This window comes from Opisthocomus hoazin, chromosome 7 (genome assembly GCF_030867145.1).
Source record: "Opisthocomus hoazin isolate bOpiHoa1 chromosome 7, bOpiHoa1.hap1, whole genome shotgun sequence".
NCBI classification, from domain to species: Eukaryota; Metazoa; Chordata; class Aves; order Opisthocomiformes; family Opisthocomidae; genus Opisthocomus; species Opisthocomus hoazin.
The window spans coordinates 6,735,674-6,760,153 of record NC_134420.1 but is presented as its reverse complement, the minus strand read 5'-3'; the positions used below and the strand labels follow the sequence as shown (position 1 = coordinate 6,760,153).

General features: G+C 36.7%; 1 protein-coding gene across 1 annotated transcript in view; it reads right to left on the bottom strand.

Annotated features, from left to right (window-relative positions):
- Window positions 1-24,480, bottom strand: part of LUZP2 (leucine zipper protein 2) — a 212,505-nt gene that overhangs the window by 106,510 nt on the left and 81,515 nt on the right. Inside the window, exons 2-4 of the mRNA XM_075425668.1 lie at window positions 8,832-8,949; window positions 7,285-7,355; window positions 5,021-5,102 (exon numbers count right to left, since the gene is read on the bottom strand). Coding sequence (XP_075281783.1) covers window positions 5,021-5,102; window positions 7,285-7,355; window positions 8,832-8,949 — 271 coding nt within the window. The remainder of the gene's footprint in view (window positions 1-5,020; window positions 5,103-7,284; window positions 7,356-8,831; window positions 8,950-24,480) is intronic.

Genomic DNA, 24,480 nt, shown 5'->3' with positions numbered 1-24,480 from the left:
TTATTACTATCTAGCTGTAATTATGAAAATACATAATAGAAATACATTGTTCTAAGGCTGAACTTTGCAATATAGAGCAAGGACACTGTTTCTGTCTCCCCGAGACAGGCATCCAAGGTACTTGGAGCTTTGTGTGTTTCAGAGCTCATTACATTTATTAAAGGCAACAGCTTCCATTCAGTGGCCTTTACTCACAGCAGTTTGTGACCTTGAAATGTTCAAATTAAATTTTCCCCCATAGAAATTCAGAATGCTTTAGCAGATGGCAGTGATCTAATTCTAAGAGTCAGACACTAGTTAGTTATTCACTACAGACGAAGGATGGAAGAATACCAATATAACATCATTACTACACAGCCAAAGCTCAGCTGCATGCTTATTTGCTAACCTCCAGACTTCTCATATCTCGCTCAGGACTAAGACTTCAGCAATTAAGATTGGACTGGAACACATTCACTAACTCCTAACTGTTTTGGCAATATCTGGAAACCCTATCGTACTCAGTATTAATTTTCATGATCTAATTTTTGAGTTATAGTGTAGGAATTGACTCCAAAAGCCAGAGAGAACTGGTGAGGCTATTGCCTAAAGCATAGGAAATATTCTTTCCTCTGGAAAAAAGTCTTCTACAAAGTGTTAAACACTTTGAAAAGCAAAGCTAAATATACTTTTATCTAAGAGGATTTCTTAGATGAATGTAACTTTTAAGATGTAAGGTATATTTTAATTAATAAAAATTTTGTCAGAGATATTTGGGACTTTAGGACCTGTCATAAGGGTTGTTACTAAACAAAATATTTTTGAAGTGAAATGAACATCTGATCTTTTCATTAAAAATATCACAGACATGAGTTTGTAATGGTTCTTCAGCTTCTTGTTTGGGGGTGGATATCTCTGAATTAAATTCCCTGTATTGTGTTAGTATTTTGTTACTAAGAAAAACCCTACTGATTTCAAAATAACCATATTGTTTATTGTTTGTTTTTACAAGTCATGCATAATTACTTAATTCTCATTTTTTATAGTGAACACTGAGCAACTGGGAAAAAGGAATTCACAGACATATTTTCTCCTTTATTTTGACAGACGCTACTGTAACTGTATTGTCAAACAATTCCATCACCATGCCTTTTTCAAAATTCTTAATATGATGTAAATTACCAACAGGAAACAAAATGTAAAAGACACACTAAGCTTAATCTATTTAGCCAAACTCTTTTTGAGTATTTCCCTGTTTCATTCTTCATATTTTCTCCCTCAAGCAATGAAGAGTCCTTCTCCAAAAAGCTCTAAAAGCCTGTTAACCTAATGCAAAGATACAGAATGACTACTTAGCCTATTTATTCATATCCACTGGAAAAAAAACACTTTCAAGTTACGTGTGTTATTTGCCCTCTGCCTTTTGGTTAACAAAAGTGAAAATTAGTCTGTGGTCCCTACTCCTGTTCCTGGAAGAAGTGGTTCCACTTCACATTTAGAGATACAGCTTGACATTATTAATAAATTTTCTCACTGCATTACAACCTATTATGAACTGCCTCCATATTTGATATTAAATGCAGAACAAATAGCACTGTCAACCTTCATCAATTCTTAAAGAGGACAACAGGTTATTTGAAATTACATCTTACACATTTTATATACGTGTTTTATAACTAAGCCCAGTATGGTGCTTCTGACTAACAAGCTTTATCTCTTTAAGAAATGCTTTTTGATATACAAATACTCCATAGTTCTAGTGTGAGATGGTCTGTAGAGAAGCTCCCTCACAACCCAAGGCTTTCTGGAAGACTGTATTTGACCTTGAACTTTGTAACATAGAACTACTCTAATAATTAAAACCATCCTTATCATACCCAGTACTCCTCTACACATTTTACTACCCCAGATAGAGCAGCTGAAACAAGAGGCATAAATTTATCCAAGGTCTGCCATATATTTTCTAGAAAAGACCCATCCCAAGGTGGACTGCTTCTGCTCTTCACGTGTTAGTGATATAGATGCAGAAGACAAAGAATCCCAAAAGGGATTGCTCACTCCTGCTAAGGGCCCCCAGGTCAGTCCTCAGTGTGATTAGTACTGTAAAGGACAGGAATGTCTTTACACCTCCTTTTTGTTTCCTCAAAACAAAGGGCTGCTTCTACCCTCAGAAAGTTGTTACTACCTAGCAGCAGCTCCGCTGGCTTCTCTCTGAGAGACTGTACCCACCACCAAGTCAGCAGATCCTCAGAATGGCAGCTTTTTAGCTGCCTGCTGTTCTCAGCTTCTCTAGTCTTACAGGGCCAAAAAATGGACCAGCATGCACAGTGACATTGATAACGTTGTTTCTGATCAATCATTTGTGCAACTGATAGCAAAGAGTCCTGCCATAGATCGCACAAGACGTGGATGCAAAGTGTAATTGCATTGCTGTGGCGTCTCCTTTATCCTGTCGGTTTGGTCAGAGTCCTTGAATACTTTCCCAGGTTATTTTTCATGTAAATTGACTTAGTTCTTGCAAAATTTTACTTACACTTTTGGATTTACCTAATAAAGAGTACCTTCAGGCAGGCATTCCCTGTTGAATATATATAGTCAATTAACATACAGTAAGCCTTGTACTACACCTCCTTGGCAAGTGCAGAAAAGAAATATGTATTTCTAACCCCCCTCAAGTGTTTTTATTCATGTGTTTTTGATAAATGTAATTCTATTCTTTTTTACTCTGATGAAAATTAATATTTACTTCACTAAATCCTGTAGAATAAAATGTGCTTAAATTGGATTAGAAACAAGACTCATAATTCATTAAATCAGAATTAAATTCAAGCTTCCATGTTTTAGCTAGGCTTGCCTTAAAGTACCTAACCTTCTTTCATAGCTTTCATATTGGCTTCAGAAAAAAGTGAAACACACGGAGAAACCAGGTGTAAAGTAATCCTGTGTGACAGTAATAGTGTTTATTTCCATTTCTATCGCAGCTTTCATCTGAGGATCCTGAAGCACTTTTTGAATATTCATTCAGTCTCACTGTATTGGTGAGCTTCATTATGTACATTGTAGCCTGAGGCGTAAAGAAATAAATGTCACAAACCAAGGACACAGTTCTGCTTTCTTTAAAATCAGTGGCAAATGTAATATCCTGTCATTAGCAAGTTTTAGAATACAGCTCAAGGATTCACTTTCTCCCATCAGCTGACAACACTCCAAGCCAAGTTCTGTTATGAACTCAGAGGGAGCTTTCCTGGTTTCTACACCAGGTAATATTTTTGCTGACAGTTAACAGTAGGTTTTGTTTGACTTGTGTAGAACAAATCTTGTGTTCTTCCCCAGTGCTAGGGCGTGGATTGCATTTACACAGGGCACGGCTGTTCAAGTTTGAAAAAACCACTGTATTACATAGAACAACAGAGCCAATAATCCATTCACTACATCTGAGATTTATTTAACTCACAGCTGAATTAGTCTTGAATACCAAAATCTAATACAGAGATTAAATAACAAAATATGTTTTCTGCCATTAATTTGTAGGACTACATCTCATTATGATGATAAAGCTAGTGAGAATGTGTTCATGCACCTGAATAAAGACAACTTTCAACCAGCATGTTCCGAGTACTTAGCAGAGACAAGTAGGTTCGCATTTTTTTCTTATTTGGGGCCGATATATCTTGCCTCAGCACAACACGATCTTAAAAACAGAGCAGATGGGGTTTTTTTCTGGATATATGCTGCCCTGGCTATGGAGAAAAACCCCCAAAATATGTTATTCTTTTCAAATTCAACACAGCATTCACTTTACTCCTTTTCTGCCCTCAAGAACAAAAGAGGATTTTTGTTCTCAAGACAAAATTACAAGTACCAAAAATCCACTAAGCAGATGTTGTAGGGGACACAAGAAGAGGTAAAACACTATCTTTACCCTTCAGACTTCTGAGCAGCAGAGGGGAAAAAATGTTTTCAAAAATCACGTTAATTGAAAGAAACCTGCAAAACGAATACTGTGGTTCAAAATCTGCATTGTTTCTAATTGGAAGGTAGCATGTAAAACAGGCACTCTCACATCTTGTTCACCAAGGGCTTAAACTCGTATCTTGTTCACCAAGGACATAAAGCCACACGTGAATCACACTCACACAAAAGAAGGCATTTATAAACACTTGCTGAATTTCATAATTATTTTTAAACCTCTGTCTTGGAGGAACCCTTGTTTTGTAAGCCTGGAACACAGTCAAATATTACTAAATAAACCAGTAATCGTCCAACACGAAACTAAAAATAGAACTATAAACCCTTCTAGCAGCTTGTTTTAAAGCCCAGAGTTAGAATCACAGAACACTTGAGGTTTGAAGGAACCTCTAGAGATTATCTAGTCAAGTTATACTCAGTGGTGTTCATGTTACAGGAATACTACTAACACAGGAAAAATTTCTTTTTTCCATCTTAGCCGAAAACGTGATTCTACTCTTATTTTCTGCAGTAGCAAAACGTGGCAATTTCTGCCCCCCCTGCATTACAGTGCTACTCAAAAATCCAACCAATTGCACAATTTATCCAGAAACAGAATTTCGTTAGCGCATGAAATCTTAATGGGACTTAATACCTTCCTACAGTAATAATTAGATCTACTGTGGTCAAAATTGGACACTATCTTTTCGTTGCTGAAAATCAGTAGTGATTCCAAAAGAGTCAGCGGGTGTGTGACAGTGCACACTGGTGTAGATGAGACATGAGAGTCCACAATGACAGCCTCATCAGTGAAAAGACTTAGGCCCAAGTGTCCAGGCTCAAGTCTGCAGAAGTGCATACACACAGCTAAATCTCACAGAAATTAGTGAAGACGGGGATCTTAGCGCTTTTGAACACACAAACTTTGTTCAGCTCCTTTCTTGAAGCTTGTAAAGTACCAACACATACCTGAAACAGAAGTTTTTTACATGCAAAGTTTTTTCAGCTAATGACACATTCTCAAGGCAGAAGGATTAAAAAAATACAGAAGAAACAAACAAAAATAATGAAAGAGGGACAAGGAAGCACTCACAGTAGCCTGCTGTTTTTCTGCTTTCTCAGCTGCTTCATTAAGTTGCTTTTGAAAGGCCTCCTGAAGAGATTTCATTTCTTCCCTAGTTTGTGGAAAACACAGAATAAACTTCATCACAAGTGTCCATTAAGAAATAACTCTTCAGATTCAAGAAAAAGCACCTTTAATTATTCAGAGTAACAGACAGATGTGCGGTCTCTATGTGTCTTGCTAATAAAATCATAACGACCCCATGAACTATAGTGCCAACGCAAGACAAAAATTATCTATGATGGAAATTGGCCACCTTTTACATCTACTGAGTAGCCTGCTGTGCAAAACATCTGCCAGTGTATAATTTTTAGCAAAAAACTTTGGCACTGAAAAAGCAGGGAAAGTGGGCTACTGAAGACTCATTGAAATGAAACCACACTATTATCAGTAAGAACTAGTTCATATCTCTTTTAAAATTAATAAATAAACAATGCTGTGGTAAAATTCAACCTTCACATGCTTCTTTCTTCAGAAAAGAAACACAAAATTCAGAAGAAGATTCTGGCATACAAATGGACAAGAAAAAAACAAGAATATAATTGTTTGGATTGGGCTTTATTTAAACCCCAAAAAAATTTTGTATTACTGATGCAGCCAGAAGCTGTGAGAATTGCAGCGGGCCCAGATCCTCTGCTGGCCATCTCTTTCTACGCACGGCACACGCGCACTTTGGAGCTGTGGTAAAGTAGAAGAGTGCCGTATTTCAGAACAGCTGCAGAGCTTTTTCAAGGCTGTTGCTCACACAGAAAAACCTTCACAGGAGACCGATGTGAAACTGGGTTTATACACAGAAAATAATTTAGCCCAGTGAAAACTAAACTGGAATGGAAACCATCTAGTTCATACAGGAACAGAACTCGTGAGCTGCTGGATAATCTTTCTTGTTAGCCTATAACTCTACTATTTTTAGCAATTTTGGCAATACTGGTACAACACAGTTTTAAATGAAATAGTGACTGAGCAGCATGAAACCAATGCACCATCAGCATAATACGGCTCCCTTACTGTATAAACAGATGCAACCATTTCCAAGTGCTAATGGTGCACAGAGAGAACAATACTTGAGGCATCATAGTAAAGTGACAAATTTTTACTTGCAACTTGGTTAAGTACTGAAAAATTCACACAAAAGATTTAAAAAAAACAAATCTAATTTGAAGTCAGCAGAACTACACCTACTTAAACAAGATTCCAGCACACTAAAGTTTACCATCCATCATTGCAGAGAATAATGAAAATAGTGCTCACAGACAAAACACAGCTTACAAATGTCCAAAGAAAGTAGATAAGATTAATACTGAGATATATTTTGAATTTTTGTTCAAACACAATAGATTTAAGCATACCAGAACGTTCACTGTCCTTCACTTGCTCCAGAGGAGGTACAGCTTGAAGCTGCTGGCAAATAAACAGCGACCCTTCCTTAGCAAAATTCTATGACGGGGATTCTCTGGCACATTTTTAACACCTGATTCTTACACGCAACTTCCACACCTCTCTAGCAGTAAAATCCAGTAAGCCTGTAACAGCCCATCAAGCCACAGCGATATCTCCAAGGCATTTCTTGGACTATATTGTAAAAACCTTTTCTTTTCTGAAGGAGGGTGAGGGCTGTTGAGCAGCATAGTGTGTATTGCACCCGTCCAGGGTCTATCTCTGGGAACAGTGGTTGGGCAGCATGCTCAATAGCTGAATCCCTTAGAAGCAAAAGTCAAGTTTTGGACGGACCTTGAGAGGCTTCAAAGGGTGATTTAAGGAGAAGATTGTAGTATGTAGCTAAGAAATACAAATTTTCCCTTAGCAGACTCAATTTTGCCATCTGCAACTAAGATCTGTGTAGTAAACAGGCCATTAATACTTTTAAGCAATTAATCTCTATTTCATAAAAGCTGCACAACAATCAAACCACTACAAAACCACATTTGTGTATAAAGGGTGGAGTCTGTGACGAGGGCAGCTGTGATGCTGAGATGTATACCTTCAGCTGCACCCAAGCCACACAACATGCAAGTGTTTAAATATGACATTAGCTGAAGTCCTATTTTCATCATCTAATAGATTTGTCTGGAATACTTGCGAAAGACCCTTATATATCTGATGCTTCTCTATGAAAGTAAAAAAGAGGAAATCTATGGGTATTGTATTATGGATCTTATTTGTTGTGTACTGAAGAACTGAAGGTCTTTTTTCAGTCTGGAAATGGAAAGAGAAGGGAGGAGGTGGGATCTTACCTTTGCTTTTGGCCCATTTCCAGAAGTTTCTGCACATCACTTTTGGCTGATGCTTCATCGTTTTTCAAAGACTGATAGCAAAGGAAGAAATCTATTACCAAAAAGATCTTTAAAGTTATTCATCTGTGAAATGATTAATTTGATCCTTTTTCATAAAATGCTCCTGGTGAATTGCAGATATTACTACTCGCAAGAAATGAGGAATAGCCTGACTTTTCTTTTAATATAAATCAGCACAGCTAACTGTACACAGCTGTTTTTCAAATATTAAATGAGAGTTGATCAAATAAAACAGATTTAGAAACAAATGACTAAAAGCATTAGGATTATATGACAGAGAAGTGTGTATATACAGAAGATAGTACTACTACAGCTCTTTGCCTATATCTGGATCTCTGCAGTGTTAAGTCTAAAATATCTGATAGTATAATTCCACCTGGTACTACTTTCAACTGTGCTGCATAAGAAATCACACTCTCAAAGAACTCTGTTACAAGGAGAAATACATTTCTCTAAAAAGAAAACACCTACAATAATAAAGCATGCTAAAGCACTTAAAAAAAGAAAAGGAGAAAAGATTCAATAGGCCAGAGATCCAATTAATCAGAAAAGGTTCACTTTAACTAGAACCAGAGAAGTCTGAAATAAGACAATATAACACTGTAACACAGCACAGTATTGAGACACAGTACCGGCATTCTCCTTTGAACAGACATAGTGATGCTACTTCTTATATTTTTCCCATTTAGCTTACATCAATGTGATGATAAAAATACAATGTCAGGAAAATACTGTCCTTTAAAATGGCATCACATACAGAGGCACATCTCAGTTGATAATGGGTCTGAATATTTTTACCAGACCAACAGGCTATCTCCAGAAAAGCAGGTGCACTCTTAAGTGAATGTCTGGTGATTTCAGGACTTCAAATCCAGACCTGGATTTTTCATCTACTTTTTGCTCCGAGGAGCTAATTTGACTCCAGAGATAGAATCTGACTATTGCCCTTTCCAGTCTACCCACGATACCCCAAAACCTCCCAAGTTAAATGTAGAGGTGTCTCAGCTCTAGCTGCAGGGTCATCTAGCAGAATTTGTCAGCTAAACTTGTAAAGTAATGCCCTGTAGTAAATCCAGTCAGTCTGCCTAGCTGGCATGTCAGGTGGGTAAAGGGAGCAGCTAAACCAGGCTGAGTGTATGTGACTCCTCAGCAAAGACGCGAACAGCAACAGCAAAGGAGATCCTTTTATAGTAGCTGCCAGAAGAAATGTGTGGTAACTCCATTAAGACAGCTTATTCTTTTTCCTTCCCTTCCATTTTCGTTCCACTACGCTCTGTTTTCAGATTTTATTTATTTTTGTAAGTGGACAAGGGGTCCAGCACACTAGGATTACGTTTTCCAGAAAAACATCATTTATGTTAAGTACAAGATCAACAAAGTAATCATCATTCATGCATTAAAAAAACCCATATTTTTTGTAATAAATAGATAACAATATTAAAAAAATCAAGATATTTAATCTTACAGAAGCTGAGACATAACCTAACCTGGAGGTTTACTTTAATACCCTCAAGTTCTTTCGAAGTCTTCGACAGTTGACGAAGGATATTGCTCCTTTCCTTAAAGACTTCTTTCAGCTGTCTTTCCAGTTCTTCATAGCCCTGTCTGACACAGAAAATAAGAGCATGAGTTCTTATCAAAACATTACTCCATGCGTTTGAAAACAGTCTTAGTTAACCCAAACCAAATTAATTCCAACACTGTTCATAGATTCCAAACTAGAGTGTGGGAAGGTCCCCCTGTTCAGCTATGTAACTTGATTTCTCCTGATGTAGCTAAATAGATGCTTTATATGTCAAAAGGATGTACTTCATCTGAGTACATAAATTACCAGACTGAAACACTGCAAATAGTGTATTGTCTGTGATGAACAGGAGACAGAAAGGATGCGTTTAACATGAGTGATGGTACATAGTAGGAGATTTCTTCTATTTAAAAGATTTTCCATGCAGGAAACCAAGCATAATTTCCCCCCACTTAAACCTCCATACAGTATAAACTAGAACTGATATGCTGAGAGGAATCAAACCTCATTATCAATTAATGGATAAGTCAAAATATTCTTCTATCCTTTCCAAAATGGCAACTTTTACTCGGAACGTAACTACATGTTTTAAAGTTTCTGTAAAAACCACAACAAAATAAATCCAATGCATGTTGGTTTAGGTTGAATGAAATACAGATCCAACTCCCATACCCTATTTCAGGCAAAAAGCAAACATTTCTGTTAATTCTAAAACAACTTATTTTTAATTTAAAATTGTCATTTTGAGGATGGCTGGTCAGTGTATTGAAACACCTCTTCCTTCTATAACTTAAGTTTAATTTTATTTTATTTTTTTTACTCCTTGCTGTACCTCTGGTTCTAAGCAGGAGGAAGAAAGAATCTGAACTCTACGACACATCAGTACTATTTTATCATCAGAGCCGAGACCTTGAAGTTAAACAGGAATCTTAATGCTCCTTTTAATGGACTTTGAATACACATTTTAGCAAAGAAACTCAGTAAAGCAGATTAAATATGCTATCTAGTATCAGTCCAATCTGTTTTAGCAATAGATAGCTCACAAAATATGATAGATTTATGAAAGAAAATTATTCTATATTAAATAATACGTTGAATACCTAGGAGAGATGAAAGTGAATAAAACACCTCTTTCATCAACACAAGGTTTTAGGCAATGAATCTTAACATTATATTGAAGTTTCGAGCAATAATTATATTCAACTTTGACAGAATGTTGCAAATAAAAAAATGTACAGGTCTGAGTTTGCATCTCTAATGAAACACAAAAACATCTTCAGTTTCTTCTTGCTGCTGTAAAGAAGAACTGAGATGTTTTGGTCTACAACATAGCACCCAATACTTTCAGTGAAAATCTTCAGCACAACTGCCAGGCCAACTCTTCCATTTTATAGTAGGAGTTCTCTTTTAGAGGAAAGGTAAAAAAAGAAAAAAGGAGAGAGTTTCCTCCCCCTCCACCCCAATACCAAATTCCCAGACTGGTAGAATACGAACTATAAGCTTTCTAATAAGTTCAGTAGCTGGTAGATAAAAAGCTCAGCTGTCAGTAAAAAAATTCATCCTCTTGAGAAGTTTTGCTTTTTCTGTCAATTTGTGGATGAACTTTATTTCAAGAAACTGTGGTTTCCGACTGTTTTGATTATGTTCATCCACCAAGGGAAAGGGCAAACTGCAGATCTAGTGGGGGAACAAGAAGTACCTCTGAGAACGTCTGTAGGAGACATGGGGTGAAGTGAGTGTAAGAAGATAATGCCGGGACTCTGCTACCCATACCTAATGGTAACTAAACAGCACTCAGCAGTAATCTGGCTATCCTTAATATAGGTAACTAATGTTGTAAAAAATAAATTGTCTCAAATAGAGGTCACAGAGTAAAACTCATCATGGGTTTGCAGGAAAAACCATATGCCAAGATTACAAACCTTCTGGAATTATTTATATTGAGGTTTTGGTTCAAATTTTCCCATCAAATTGAATGAAAGAACATAATTGAATGAATTAGCCAGTTGCTAGAATGCTTCATAAATATAAGCATTTTGTTTGTTACATACGATATAAATAAAATCTACATCAGGTTTTATACAGAAACACCTACATTAATTCGTTACCACTCCAGCCATGTGTGATTTCAAACAAGGTATACATCACTGTAAAAGAGCTGGCTCGCCTCAGCAGATGTAACAACATTACACGTAATCAGGCTGACGAGCTTCAGAGAATACTCCTGTTTTAATTTGCTGGGGAACACGGGTCAAGGAGGGATTTCTCCTGCTAAATTAATCAGATAGTTTCGGTAAGGTCATCCCATTCCTCTCTAAGCATCACAAAAAGCATGTTAGACTTGATGGTCTCTTTCACCATTGAAATGTCGTGCTTTTGTTTAAAGTTAAACCCTGAATTAAAAAAAAAAAACTATCTGCAAGTGGTAACATTGTCTAAATGATCACTTTAAAGTAACATCACCACCCCTAATTCCAGAGTAGCCTGAGCACTTAGAGGCCATCTGACACAACCAGCCCAACATGGTCCCCATGGGTATTCAGCTGGAACAGGTTTCACGCTATTGTCCTGTAAATACTGATATCTACCCATTTACATAAACTAGGGAATCACCTGAATTTTAAATTTGAATTTAATATAAACCCTGCACGCACTTACATTTTCCTTCAAGCCATATTTTATGACAAGCCAGGCAGGAAGGAGACAAAATGCCAACAACGAACTTACCACAGAGTCACAAAACAAACTAAACCCTCAGAACTGTTACAAGAGAACTTAAAAAAAAGAAAAGAACAGTGAAGATACACAGCTATCAGATCTATTAACTGTTAGGTCGTCAAAAGTTTTTAATTCTGGACAATATTATCTCTGATATCAAGCTTTGACCCTCAACATTGTGTCCAAGAACAGCATCCACCTGTTTGAACACAGTAAAATGCAGCTCTGCATCTGTGTGATAGCAAAGAAAGCCTTGAATCAGCCCATCTCTTCTGGTAACCTTGATTTCTACATTGTGAACTCATGTTGTTTAGACCAACAGTGTAACTCAAGTGAAAAAAAGATAAAATGGTAAATACAGTGGTCTAATAATTAATCACTTAGATTGTTCAAGAATTCCTATATTCTTCCACAAAACTGAATATATGGTCACTTTCACACTGCCTTGATATTAACATGATTCTCAGACTGTGTTTAAGGAAAGATCCGTGGTCAATTGGTTTGCTTATTTTTCCCTCCTTGAATTCTAAGCAACCAAATTTTAGTCTGTCACATATTTGACAAGCACTCTTTGGAGGGTTTCACACACATACACACAATATAATTGTAAGTATGGACAGGCAGCCCACATCAGCACGCCCATACCCTGCAGCTGTGCCATTGTATGAAAAGCATAGTGTTTTCTCCAAAGCTAATGTTAGCATAAAAAAAAAAAAATTTGATCGTGACATAGTAACATTTCTTTCATAATTGAAAACACATATATTACAAAACATTTAATAACAAATACAGAATTTTGTCCTGATAAGTATCAGCAAACTCCTCTGAATTTGATTAACTAACAAGAAGATTATTTATCTCATTAAGAAAAAAACACAGATGTAAAGCAATTGGACCTAATATCAACAAGACTCAATCAGCATAATTCCTCTGAAGTCAGAGAAGGTTTAAATTGAAGAACACTTAATCTACATCTAGGTACCTGCCTGAAAGAAGCATATGGGTCTTTCAGAAGTATGGCAACATCCCTCACCATGTGCGAGAATGTAAGTGAAGGAACTTTAGTAGCAAACCAGTGAAATATTAAAGTTCAATGGCAAATTATGTAGGTGTGGAGGGAGAGCAGATTCTTGCAGCCAGAAAAATAAGCTCTAAACTGAACAATTTGCTTATGCTGAACTTGGTTGCAGGTTTCGTACTACAGGATTCTGGAAGAAGCTGACTCAGAGAATGTGACGTACCACCACTGTACCACCCTGCCATAATCACCATGAAATCCCAGGGACTTTCTGAAATCTCCTGATCCTCACAAACCGTCAGAGTTCTTTTCATTTTGCAGTATTAATTATACTTGGCCCACTTAAGTTAGACCCATTCCTAGGAAGCCCACTATGCAATTATACGCAGATTAAATCTGTTCTCTGAATATTAGGTTCCACCAGTTACACAATTCTGCAAAATAAAATGTTATTATCCGCATGTCCACCTGGGATTAAAATAAATATTTATCATTTCAGCACACAAATGTGCTTTTAAAAATGTTCACTATGAAACACATGAATTTAGCAATAGTCTGCATGTTAAGGTCATCTGTAGTACTCTAATTGCAAGTTATTTTGTTTTTATCATCAGCCTATTGATGTAGTGTCAGTGTAAATTCCAATATAATTTGCTTTCAAGGGAATGACATTCGTTTATAGTTTTAAGCTTAGTCAGCTCTTTTGACTCTGCTATTATTCTTACTGACATGCTTTAACAGATTATAGAAAACATTTCAACAGGTTCTAATTTTCTATATGCAACAGAGACAAATGTCTAGTAACTTAGATCACTCCACCTCTGACTTTTATTTTCTTAAATATTAGAAGTTAAGCTTTTAGTCTTCAATATAAAGATTGAGTTTATTTCTCACTGAATAATACGTACTATGTCAGGACAAAGTAAAATTGATTTTGTTTTCCCACTAGGTTTACAAAGCCTGTCTTTGAAATACAACTTTTATAAAGATTTCAATTATTTATGGTACATAAACATTCCTGACCAAAAAAAAACCCCAGCCCTTAAAAGAGAAAATTGGAATACATTCTGCAGTTTAAGACAAACAAACAGATGTGTCTTTCAGCAAATCTGTTGTCAGTTATATTCTTAAATCTACTCTTTTGAAAAAAATTTTCTGCTCTAATTGCAATTAATAGTTTAGGGCATTCTGCTGTACATTCTATGAAAATTAGGTGAGATGATGAGAAGGTCACAGACCCATGGGTTTGGCCATTTTTTTAAAGAAGAAATAGTTAAGAGTATACTGTACACCTTTTCATGCATCATAAACAGTAAGTACTCCTTAAAGAGTACACTTGCAAAGCATGGGATTGCCTAGGTGTTTCTAAAGCAATCTTTTGAAGATATTCTTGCTGGCAGATGTGTACACATGAATAGGGTTTATATTCAAGTGAGAAAAAGATTCATTGCAATTCTAAATCAACGTATCTGGAAGTTGAGGATAAGAATCTCTAAAACTGTAAAATCAGCAAACAAGATGTAAATGATTTATAATCGAATATTGGAATGCTGCTTTTTCTCTCTTTCTAAATATGAGTATTTTTTATCATCTAGAAATTCAGTAGGAGGGAAGTAATTTATTAAATATGAACAAACAGAATGATCAGGTTATCTAAAAAAATATGCACATACATAGTATATTTAATTACACTTCATATATTTAATATACCATAATAGTATCCAGCCTGAGTTTCAACAACTGTTACCTGATTTCAGTCAATTCTGAATTAACAATTACATCTGGAAAAAATCATATAAGCATTAAGTTGATCAGCAGATAAGGTCTTGCTGAAGGCCAGCCTTTGACTGATACAACCACTCTCCATACTCAAATGGCATTTACATTATACTTTTTGTATCTGCACACTGTCTAAACACTGTTTCTGACCTGGGGGTGGGCAGGGAGGAAGAAAAATGAACAGAAAACTCAGGGATTTAGGGTGAGGGGAGGAAAATTTTTATTTACCTCACCTTCATAATTGGTGCAAAATATTTGGTTGGAATGTTTCACCCCTACCCACTGAGAACATATATGTATTTATTTGAACTGTTAATAAATCAAGCCTGGAACATAAGATTATTATCAGTTATTAACAGTTCAAATAAAAATCACGTTGTCAGTACATATATGACTATAGCAAGTTATGACCACTTAAGTAGACTGAACATTAATAGCCTGCAAAGTGGTAGCAGTGCTGGTGCATTTCATCCGGTTTCTACGCAGCTAGCAGCTAAAGAATCCGGCCCTTAGCATTTCTTTCCTCTTATTTTTTAATGCACTCATCGTAAATAAACCAAAACAATCTAGCATCTTTTTGGCAGACTCTGGGCTGTATAGAATCGATGACTCATCAGGGAAAACATGCAACTGCCATTTCCCATCAATGAGTAAAGCAGCAAAAGGAGATTTCTGATAACTTGCAGCTGGCGTAGAAACCTGGCTCCAGGAAACGCCACAGCAAGTTGAATCGTCACGAGTAATGTGATACTGAAAATAACGACCCAAATACAAAAAAACCAACTTGTCTTCATCCACTGAAAAGTACACAGGCCACAAAAGCAAAGAGCTAATACCATGAGGAAGGATGGTACAAAACCCTGTGACTGACCCCACAAAAAAAACAACTCCTCCTCCCAAACATACAGATAGGGCTGCTAAGCCATTTTTCGTCTTCAAGCTATTGTTCCATTGGCACTTTACCTAGAGCAATGAATACTTACTGGATATATACAATTGTAAAATGGAACAGACATCTGAAAAGGAAGTTATTAAATGCTTCACAACTATTCAAATACAGACTGCATAAATATGGACTTGTTGTCTGTATGTAGAGCTGACTTTTCACATCAGTTCTACAGGATTTAGTCTGTAATACAAAATCTATTCACACCAAAACCATCCTTTTTCTGATAGCCTTTCTAGTTCTGATATTCTTCATCGGATGATGAGGGGACTGGAGCATCTCCCCTATGAGGAAAGGCTGAGGGAGCTGGGCTTGTTCAGCCTGAAGAAGAGAAGGCTGAGAGGGGACCTTAGAAATGCCTATAAATATCTGAAGGGTGGGTGTCAGGAGGATGGGGCCACACTCCTTTCAGTGGTGCCCAGCGACAGGACAAGGGGCAATGGGCACAAACTGAAGCAGAGGAAGTTCCAACTGAAAATGAGGAAGAATTTCTTCCCTCTGAGGGTGACGGAGCACTGGAACAGGTTGCCCAGGGAGGTTGTGGAGTCTCCTTCTCTGGAGATATTCAAGACTCGCCTGGAAGCGGTCCTGTGCAGCCTTCTCTAGATGACCCTGCTTCGGCAGGAGGGTTGGACTAGATGACCCACAGAGGTCCCTTCCAACCCCTAACATTCTGTGATTCTGTTTATGTCCATAAAACTGCTTCTGGTCTGATTTTCTACTGCACATCTAAAACTTTTGACTATGACCTCAATGTTATTACCCTTAAATACAGTAGTGTTACACTGGTCTCCTCAGATAACCAGCAATACTTATTTCCACCATCTCTTACAATACAGTCAGGTTAGCATTTCTGTCTCAGCTAGCTGTATAATTTAGTCTTGTAATTGTTTTGGAATTTTACATTTAATTCTGTTTAATAAAAAGAACCAACTGACCTCATGGCATCTACAGGAAATTCCACTCACTCTCAGCTGTTATCCCAGTTGATATAAAATTGAAATATTTCTGCTTTACCTGACAAAACTGTCAATGGGTATCCTCTGAAAGTCTATTTCACTGTTTAATAACTCAATTTAGTAAAGTTCACTGATCAGCTATAATCAAATTTTAGAATGGAACTTCTAAAACTCTTTTATTAACCCAGAGGCAACAAGATGAGAAATTAATCCTGGATCATTTGATTCTATATACATAACCATGCACACACATATACAACGTATACATATACAAACATGCACACAAAAGAGATGTATAAACCTAAGTTTAATGCATTTCCAGGTAGAGAGAGGCCCCAGGAGTATTCTTTTTAAATTCATGCTGGAATGCAATAATCATGCTAAAAAAGTGCATAGTGAGATCAGCTTGCAGTATGCTCTAGAGTTGCCAAAGACCATTTGACATTTCTACTGGCTCTGGAAGGGCAAACAACAAGTATAAGGTTAGCTACCCAAATTAAATTCCCCTATTATATTTTTTAAAATAAACGTGACTTGTCCTAATGATAAGCTACCCACATTTTTCACATGGCACTTCTAATTCAAAAATCTAATACTACCAAGTTAGATTTATTGCATTACTAAACTATGCCATGACTTTTTCTAGTAGATATGAGAGTAAATTTTTCAAATTAGCATCTTAAGAAGTCAGGATAAAGGTGATACAAGTAGTTAGGGGACTGAGGTGCTGAATTAACCCTTCGTTTACTACCAAGACCCTAAATTCTTCACCAGTTGCTACCCAGCACCACAAGCACCTAACAATCTTCTTGTTACGAGAAATTAAATCCTGAGCCTGCCGAAATGCCCAGAGACACCAAGAAAAGAAAATGGAGGCATTAAATCCATGGCCTGGTGACCAAGCATGTATCTGGTTTATGAACAATACAAATTAAGTCCTGATCTTGTGAGTATTCATTAGGGCAGGGAGAAAAGCCAAATCAATGAGCAGTGTGAAAATTAGCGTTCTGCTGCACTTACGGAGACCTGGGAGGGCCTGGATGTTGTATTGGGAACATAAACTGCAATAAGAGAACAGCTGTGATTTCTCTAAGGCAACCTAAAGTCACTTCATCGAAGTGAATGCCACAAAGATTCCCAAATGAGGTAGCCCAGACCGGCTGCCTCTACTCTCCTTCAACAGCAAGGGAGTCCCATTTACACAGCTTATTCACAAGAGTTGGCTCTGGCCTGATGTGGGCTAATCCCCTTATATTTTGTGATAACTGAATGAGAGGAACAACCCCTTGAGACAGGGAATGCAGTGACTCGGGACTGAACCACTCTCTACCAAGATTTGGCACTCCCACTGACTGCAGAGGAAGCCTAGTGATAGGCATCATCAGGGTTAATGTTTTCTGTGAAGGGCTCAAGACAGGACAAAGCTGTTGAATATAACAACTGAATTCAGCCAGTACAGTAGCAATTGCACAAATACCCAGGTCACGGCAGAGTAGCGATCCCAACAAAGAGCGGCAGGCTGCCCACTCAAGCCAGGGCTGCCAACATGGGCTCGCTCACATCATGCAGTGTCCGCTGCCAAAGCCTAGGGACTTGGTAGAAAGGCAGCACCTTTGAACATAACTTTCATTACAGATTTTCAAAATCCTTACACTGCTTAAGAATTTAGAGAAGACATATCTGCACTTCCATTTCCAGTCCATCTGCCTCATGGATTTGAGATAGAAGGTATTGACAAAATATATGGGTTAGTAGCAACAGATCTATAAAACATTAAAATTTGGAAGAAAAATATTTCCTTGGTATTTAAACTCCTACCATTACAAAATACGATTACTTTAGGTTTGTCTTGTAGCAATAAATTTCCCATTTTTTTTTCCAAATATTAAAATTATTTTTCCAATTTCCACATATTTAAAACTGCTGTTGCATCCTAACTTCTACTTTAGTTCTACTCAGAGGCGAATAAAACAGTCTGTGCATTATAATTCTTCCTTTCTTCTTTCACATACCCTGGTGCTAACATGATTCAAGCTAGATCATTAGAAACAATAAATACTACTATTTTTTAACTGGAGAAATGAAAAATCCCTCAATTTGATTAAAATTGTTCCAGACATTCTTACAGAAATTTAGAAATTGAAGAAGAAAATGCTTATTGACTATTCTATTTTTTCCCACTGAGACCTTTCTGTTCTCTGTTGTACGTATCATAATGTTTCTGCCCTTCAAGTTTCACTGTCTCAAAGCCTTGGACCTGCTGCCATCATGTCTGTGAGGCATTTCCACAGCCTCTCAAACTCAGAATATATATAAAAGAAAATAATCCTAACTTTCAGCCTATACTTTCTTTTTTTAAAATTTTTTTCCCTGAACTATGGAAACTATTGGCAACAAAGCTGTCACATTCCATTTTACTGTCTCCTGTCTCCTTTTTCTCCTTCATGGTGCTATGAATTTAAATATGATAAGTACATAAAGAGTAAGGACAACCTCATGGTTGGAAGAACATCAAATGTAAACAACTTGTTTTCTTATTGTGTTTTACAGGCAAGTCATAGCACTAGCTTAATACTTAGATTTTTGTTTATGCACTTTGACATCTGAGATGAAGGCATATCACCAGTAGCAGAATCCTATCTGCTTCCGAACCTGGCTCACCTGGAACGTCTGAGAGTATTCAGTTATAATCAGAGAACAGTGGGTCTGCATATCTTTTGCTTTGAGGGTGAATATTTATTAATTTTCATTCATTTTTCAAATTGAATTTTTTATAATTGTTTTACTCAATCTGGCATGAAGTCAAGAAAGTGAAATCTAAGCTCCTTATAATGCAGAATTTACCTGCTCAGCAATTCTGTTCACAGGTCTGTCCTCGTACCTGCTCTTCACTCCTTTATAGTGGCATTAGAACAATAAGCAGAATAGACAGAAAAAATTGTATGGTCCATTTTCTGCCAGAAAGGACTACTACGAACAATTTACCATTAAATTTGTCTTTATGATATCAAACCATCTTTAACTGCGTTCACTCCACCGTGAACCGTGAGATTATCTCAAGATACTATCATCCTGTGCTTACATAAAACAGAACCATGCATGCTGCAACTCATTTCTTTAGGCTCCTTAACATATTAAAAAAAATAATTGAAACCATTCTTTGCTATTTCTTTTGTTTGTATTGGCACAACAATGATGCTGTTCCACTGACACTTCCAGAATGTCTTTTTCACTTCTGATTATATAACTTATAAAAATTATTCCCCGTATCTTGAACTGTGTCCTTATTAAACTTCAAACATTTGCTTAAAATACTCACAAAGCCTAATTATGTATAAGTGCTGTTTCAGATAAAAATCCATGTTCTCATAAGATGTGCTTAACTGGAGGTCCCTAGTCTATTGAGAACAACTGATTTGGTTTTGTTGCTAATAGATTAGGCATTTTTCTTGAATTGTACAGATGCACTGAATTACTATTTTAAATACAATTACAAAGTAACCCCAAAATGCATTGCGTGTTAGGGTCATATATCGACCAACCAACCAAAACTGTTATCTTGACTTTAGCCATAATGTCACTTCATTTGTATTTCTCAATGTGATACAATCATCAGGCAAAAAAGAAAATGAAGATAAAAGACAGGCAAGCTGAAGAGAAAAATACAGCTGTATCTGCTAAGTGTGAAGGTATGGCCCCATGGGAGAGATGTGGACTGTAGAAAGACAGAAACAGGACAAAAGTCTGAGCGGAAAAGAAGATCTAGAAGCAGCAGAAAATAAATATGAAACTGAAATCTAAATGAGCACCAGAAGTATCTGAAGAGCACAAAAGAACTGGCAAGTCCTGGGTAAACAATTAAGAGGGCTAAATAAAGTACTTCGGGTCCACTGCTGTGTCTCTGACTCCTTAACAACTAAATACTGCTTTCAGCACAATTTACCTCAGGGAAATTTGGAGTAACAAAATGTAAAACAAGTAGTGAATAATTTATGAGGAATAGACACAGGAGGCTGGGAAGCAAGAGAACTGGCAATTTCAGGATGATGTCAACTTCTGAAACATTAAAGAGAAACTCTGGAAAAAAAAATTGAGTAGATTTTAAAGAACAAGAAGTGCAAAATAAATGAAAGGGACATATAACCAAAATCATTTCTCTAACACTTGCCAAAATATTACAAATTTGTATAACAGAGATAGAGTCCTCTCAAATTCCACCATTGAAAGTTATCCAGAAATAGCTGTATGCAAAAAACATTGCAATATATCTACTTTGCAGCTTTCACTTCAACAGAATATATACAGACATACATATATTATTTCAACGCTTCTTTACCATGTGAAACACTTCTTTCTGTTTCCCCAAAAAATGTACTGAAACTCAAGTTTAAAAAAAAGAGATACATAAAAAATTTGACGAACAGCTGCTATTCCCACTGGACCAACACCTAAAACCATATTGATTTTTCTCTTTATAAAGTCTCTATGAAGTTAGTTCTCATACAATTAAGCTTAATAAAATGTAATTGTCTAATAAAAACTGCCTGTGATATTTATAGCTTAATGATTCATCAGTAATAGATCTGAAGAAACAGAGTAACGTGTGAATGGGTAGACTCCAATAGATAACACCATAGAATAGATCTGCAAAACAGGCACGCTTTACTTTTTTGCATTAGGTTTCTTTATATATTATCTTCTAAGACAAATTTGTATTTCCAAAAACTTGGATATAAAATTTTATGTTTATAATAGAAATTTTATAGAATTATGTTAATAGGAGTTACACTTATTAATCATCATGTCATCTGTCCATTCTGAAACTTATTTTACTAGTGCGTAACACTTTGGTAAGATTTTGATTCATTCTTAATGAAATCTTTGGTGGTTTTCACTTAACATTTCTATTTCAGAAAACACTTCAGGCCTATGACAAAACATTCAGGCGGTTTGCTCCCTTCTTTCCATCGGAGTTCCCACTGCGTTTACTTGTCCAGTGCCTTAAGCACTTCATAAACACAGGGTTTTTTGTTAGATTTTCATCTATCTGGGTTGCAGATGGGCACCAACCTGTGATGGTTCCCTCCCTACTTTTTATACCACCTCCCCTCCGATCCCTGCTACAGGTTGGATTTATAACCTTGTGTCAGTACAAGCCTACAATCGAATCAGCCCTCGATGATACTGTGGGCATACCTTCCAGCAGTTTCAGGTGTTACTCTGCTGTTATTTGTTGATCCACACCAAGGCTCATCACACTCTGTTCCTCTTCGCATCGTCCTGTTTGCCAGGGCTCACTACACTCCGTTACTCAGCTCTTGATCAAGACAAGGTCATGATGCTCCCGTGACAAGAAGGAAGGACAAACTAAAGGAAACCACGGGTGTATGCCATATTTTCAATTGGACACTGATTCCATAGCAGCTTAATCTTTAGATGACTTGGAACAGTGAAAAAATATCACTGACCACAACTTTTCCCTTAGCTTTTTAGGGCCTTTGTGGGAACTACAGGTATCTGACAGGTTTTTCAAAGGTCGCAGCATGACTGATAATAGAAAGCATTATCAAGTGCAAATACAAATGTTTCTATCCCTTCCCACTATAATCTTTTAATTCATTAAAAACACTTCTTTTCTGAATACCTCATAACAAGAATTAGAAGGAGAGGGAAGAAACAGCTAAATCTATGATGTACAGAATGCAAATCAAGTGGTAAAGAACAACATTCTTATCGAGTTTCATGCAGATTTGTGTTTGCTATTGAGAAAGTCCTTCTGGATTGCTGAAATGCAGCTATGTTAATAAGCAGATATAAAAAGAAAATGCTGAAAACAAATACCCGTCTCGCTTCCTACAGACTTTCCCTTTCTCAGACACTAACTCTTCCCCCAGCATATGCCTCCACCGGCAGCCAGCACCTGGTATGTCTTGTAGATGGAACAACATGTACTTCTTAACTTCCCTCCAAAGTTTTTATTTTTATCAGGTTCCTGGTGACATAAGCACTTCACAGCTGCATCCAGAAATTTGCGAACTAAACCTGCTCAGAGAACATCTAATTGACAGAGAACAGCTGTGACCACGCGTTTGTTTTTTCCTCTCATTCCATATCTGCTTTGCACGGCATTTCCATTGCACATTTTCTCAGGACCAATGGAAGATAATGCTACATAGCTAACCTCTTCATCAACACACTTTGTGAGATCGAAAGTTGCTTTCCAAGAGTGGCACATGAACATGCCTGAAGTCCAACACATATACAACCAAGGAGACAGGTTCCATATGCTGAGCACCATTTCTCTCCCAAAAATAAGGAGCTTCTTTCATTCTATATTCAGACCATTTTTAGTAGGCAAGAACGGAGCCAGACATTAACTTCATGAAATTGTCTACGTTTGTAATTTGTCTTAGAGTGACTTTTACACCTTTTTGCAAGTTTTATATTGTCTTTTGTGATCCATACTCAAGCGATCTCAAAAACAACCACAGCAAAATTGGAAAGAGTGGGCTGTAGCACCGCTACAGCAATGCTGTGATCATGTAAATTCATACATCTCCCAGCTGGAGAGATTTCCTAGGTTATCAGCATACTGATACATCTATGCTGTCCAACTTCTAGTCTACAAATATTACTGCAGAATTTAAATTTTCCTAAATGTCCAAAGTATCAGGCTTCACCATTTCATTCAGATGATTATTTGTTTTCCCATATAAAATTCATATAACAAAAAGTAAAGAATTCAATTCAAAAACTGTTCAGGAATTAAATTAAAATTTGAACTCTATGCACAATTTAAAAATAATCCTCATTCCTTAGCCAAGAAAAATAAAGATAATTGAAGTATCTAAGACAGCTAGTCTGCATGTATTCTCACCTCTCTGAAAACTGTGCTGCTGTGCAGTCAGGGTGCAAGGATTTATCCACGTTATGAAAAAGCTGAAGGTGAAACTGCACTAAATCTCTCTCATCGGTCAAGTAACTTAAATCATTTACATCAGCTAGTTTGAACCTGTAGTCAACTCCTCTCTGATAACAGGTTGGTCTTGCGGAAGCCAAAAATATTAATTGCTTTCCTGGAAATACTGAGAACTTGAAACAAGTGAGGTTTTTTGCTGTTGCCGAACCTCAAATCACACAGACAGGGTCTTGGGGAAGATTCTATACCCCAGTATAAGTACTTGGTTTGAGAAACCTTTCCTACTACACTCGGAAGTATCGCTGAAGACCGGTCTGACTGTGAGAAACTATCCAAGCTTCGGCAGAGATTAGTTACAAATTCCCACAATCAAAGTGAACAGTAGTCAGTCTTTCAGGAGGCTGTAAAGGAGACACTTCTATTTACCTCTACACATTCCAAGCAGGTTAGAAAATGTGTATAACCTATATAACCCAACAGCAATTTAAAGGGTTTATTGATTTAGTTTGTACCTGAACTGTAGAATGATTTTCTCAAGGGAAATTACAATATGAGATCACTTATCAAGGACAAGTCCACTCTTTTTCAGAGTGACGTATTTTGCCTTGTGGTATTTATAGCCAGATATTTAACTAAAGCAAATATCTCTGACGGATTTTGATTATACTGAATTATGGTGTTATTAGATATGAGACAGGATTAGTTGCTTAGAGGGTGAAAGTTGTATCTCACATATCCGTTTTATGATTTATGCTGACTACAGTATCTGGGGTATTGACTTGCTGATAATTCTAGCATCATTTGCTCCCTCCTCCAGTGAATGGTTTACTATTCTAAAAAAAAAAAAAAAAAAAATCCAGAAAGCAACAGCTGCATTTTCAGACCAATTCCTCCTTCCCCCTGGTGCACTTCTTTACAGGAAACAAAGAAAGGGATTGTACATGGAGGAAAAAAACTTTTGTATGTACTTCTTTATATCTAAAAATGCACTGAGCCAAAATACAAGGTATTTCTTTCTGTACTTCTTCTTCTTGGGGACCAATCTGAAACCACTTGAAATATTACAAAAACATGATTTTCTAGTTATATATACTATTCATTACCATGGGAAGAATCTTGTATTTATTTAAGTAACTTCAGAGAAGCAGAGGTGATGTAGAGCCTTGATGACAGATTTACATAATCCCAGTTTGGAGAATTTAGAAAACATGCCTGCACATATAATATTACACATTCCTATGTAGTTCAGAAATCAAAAGTGGTATCTGTGAT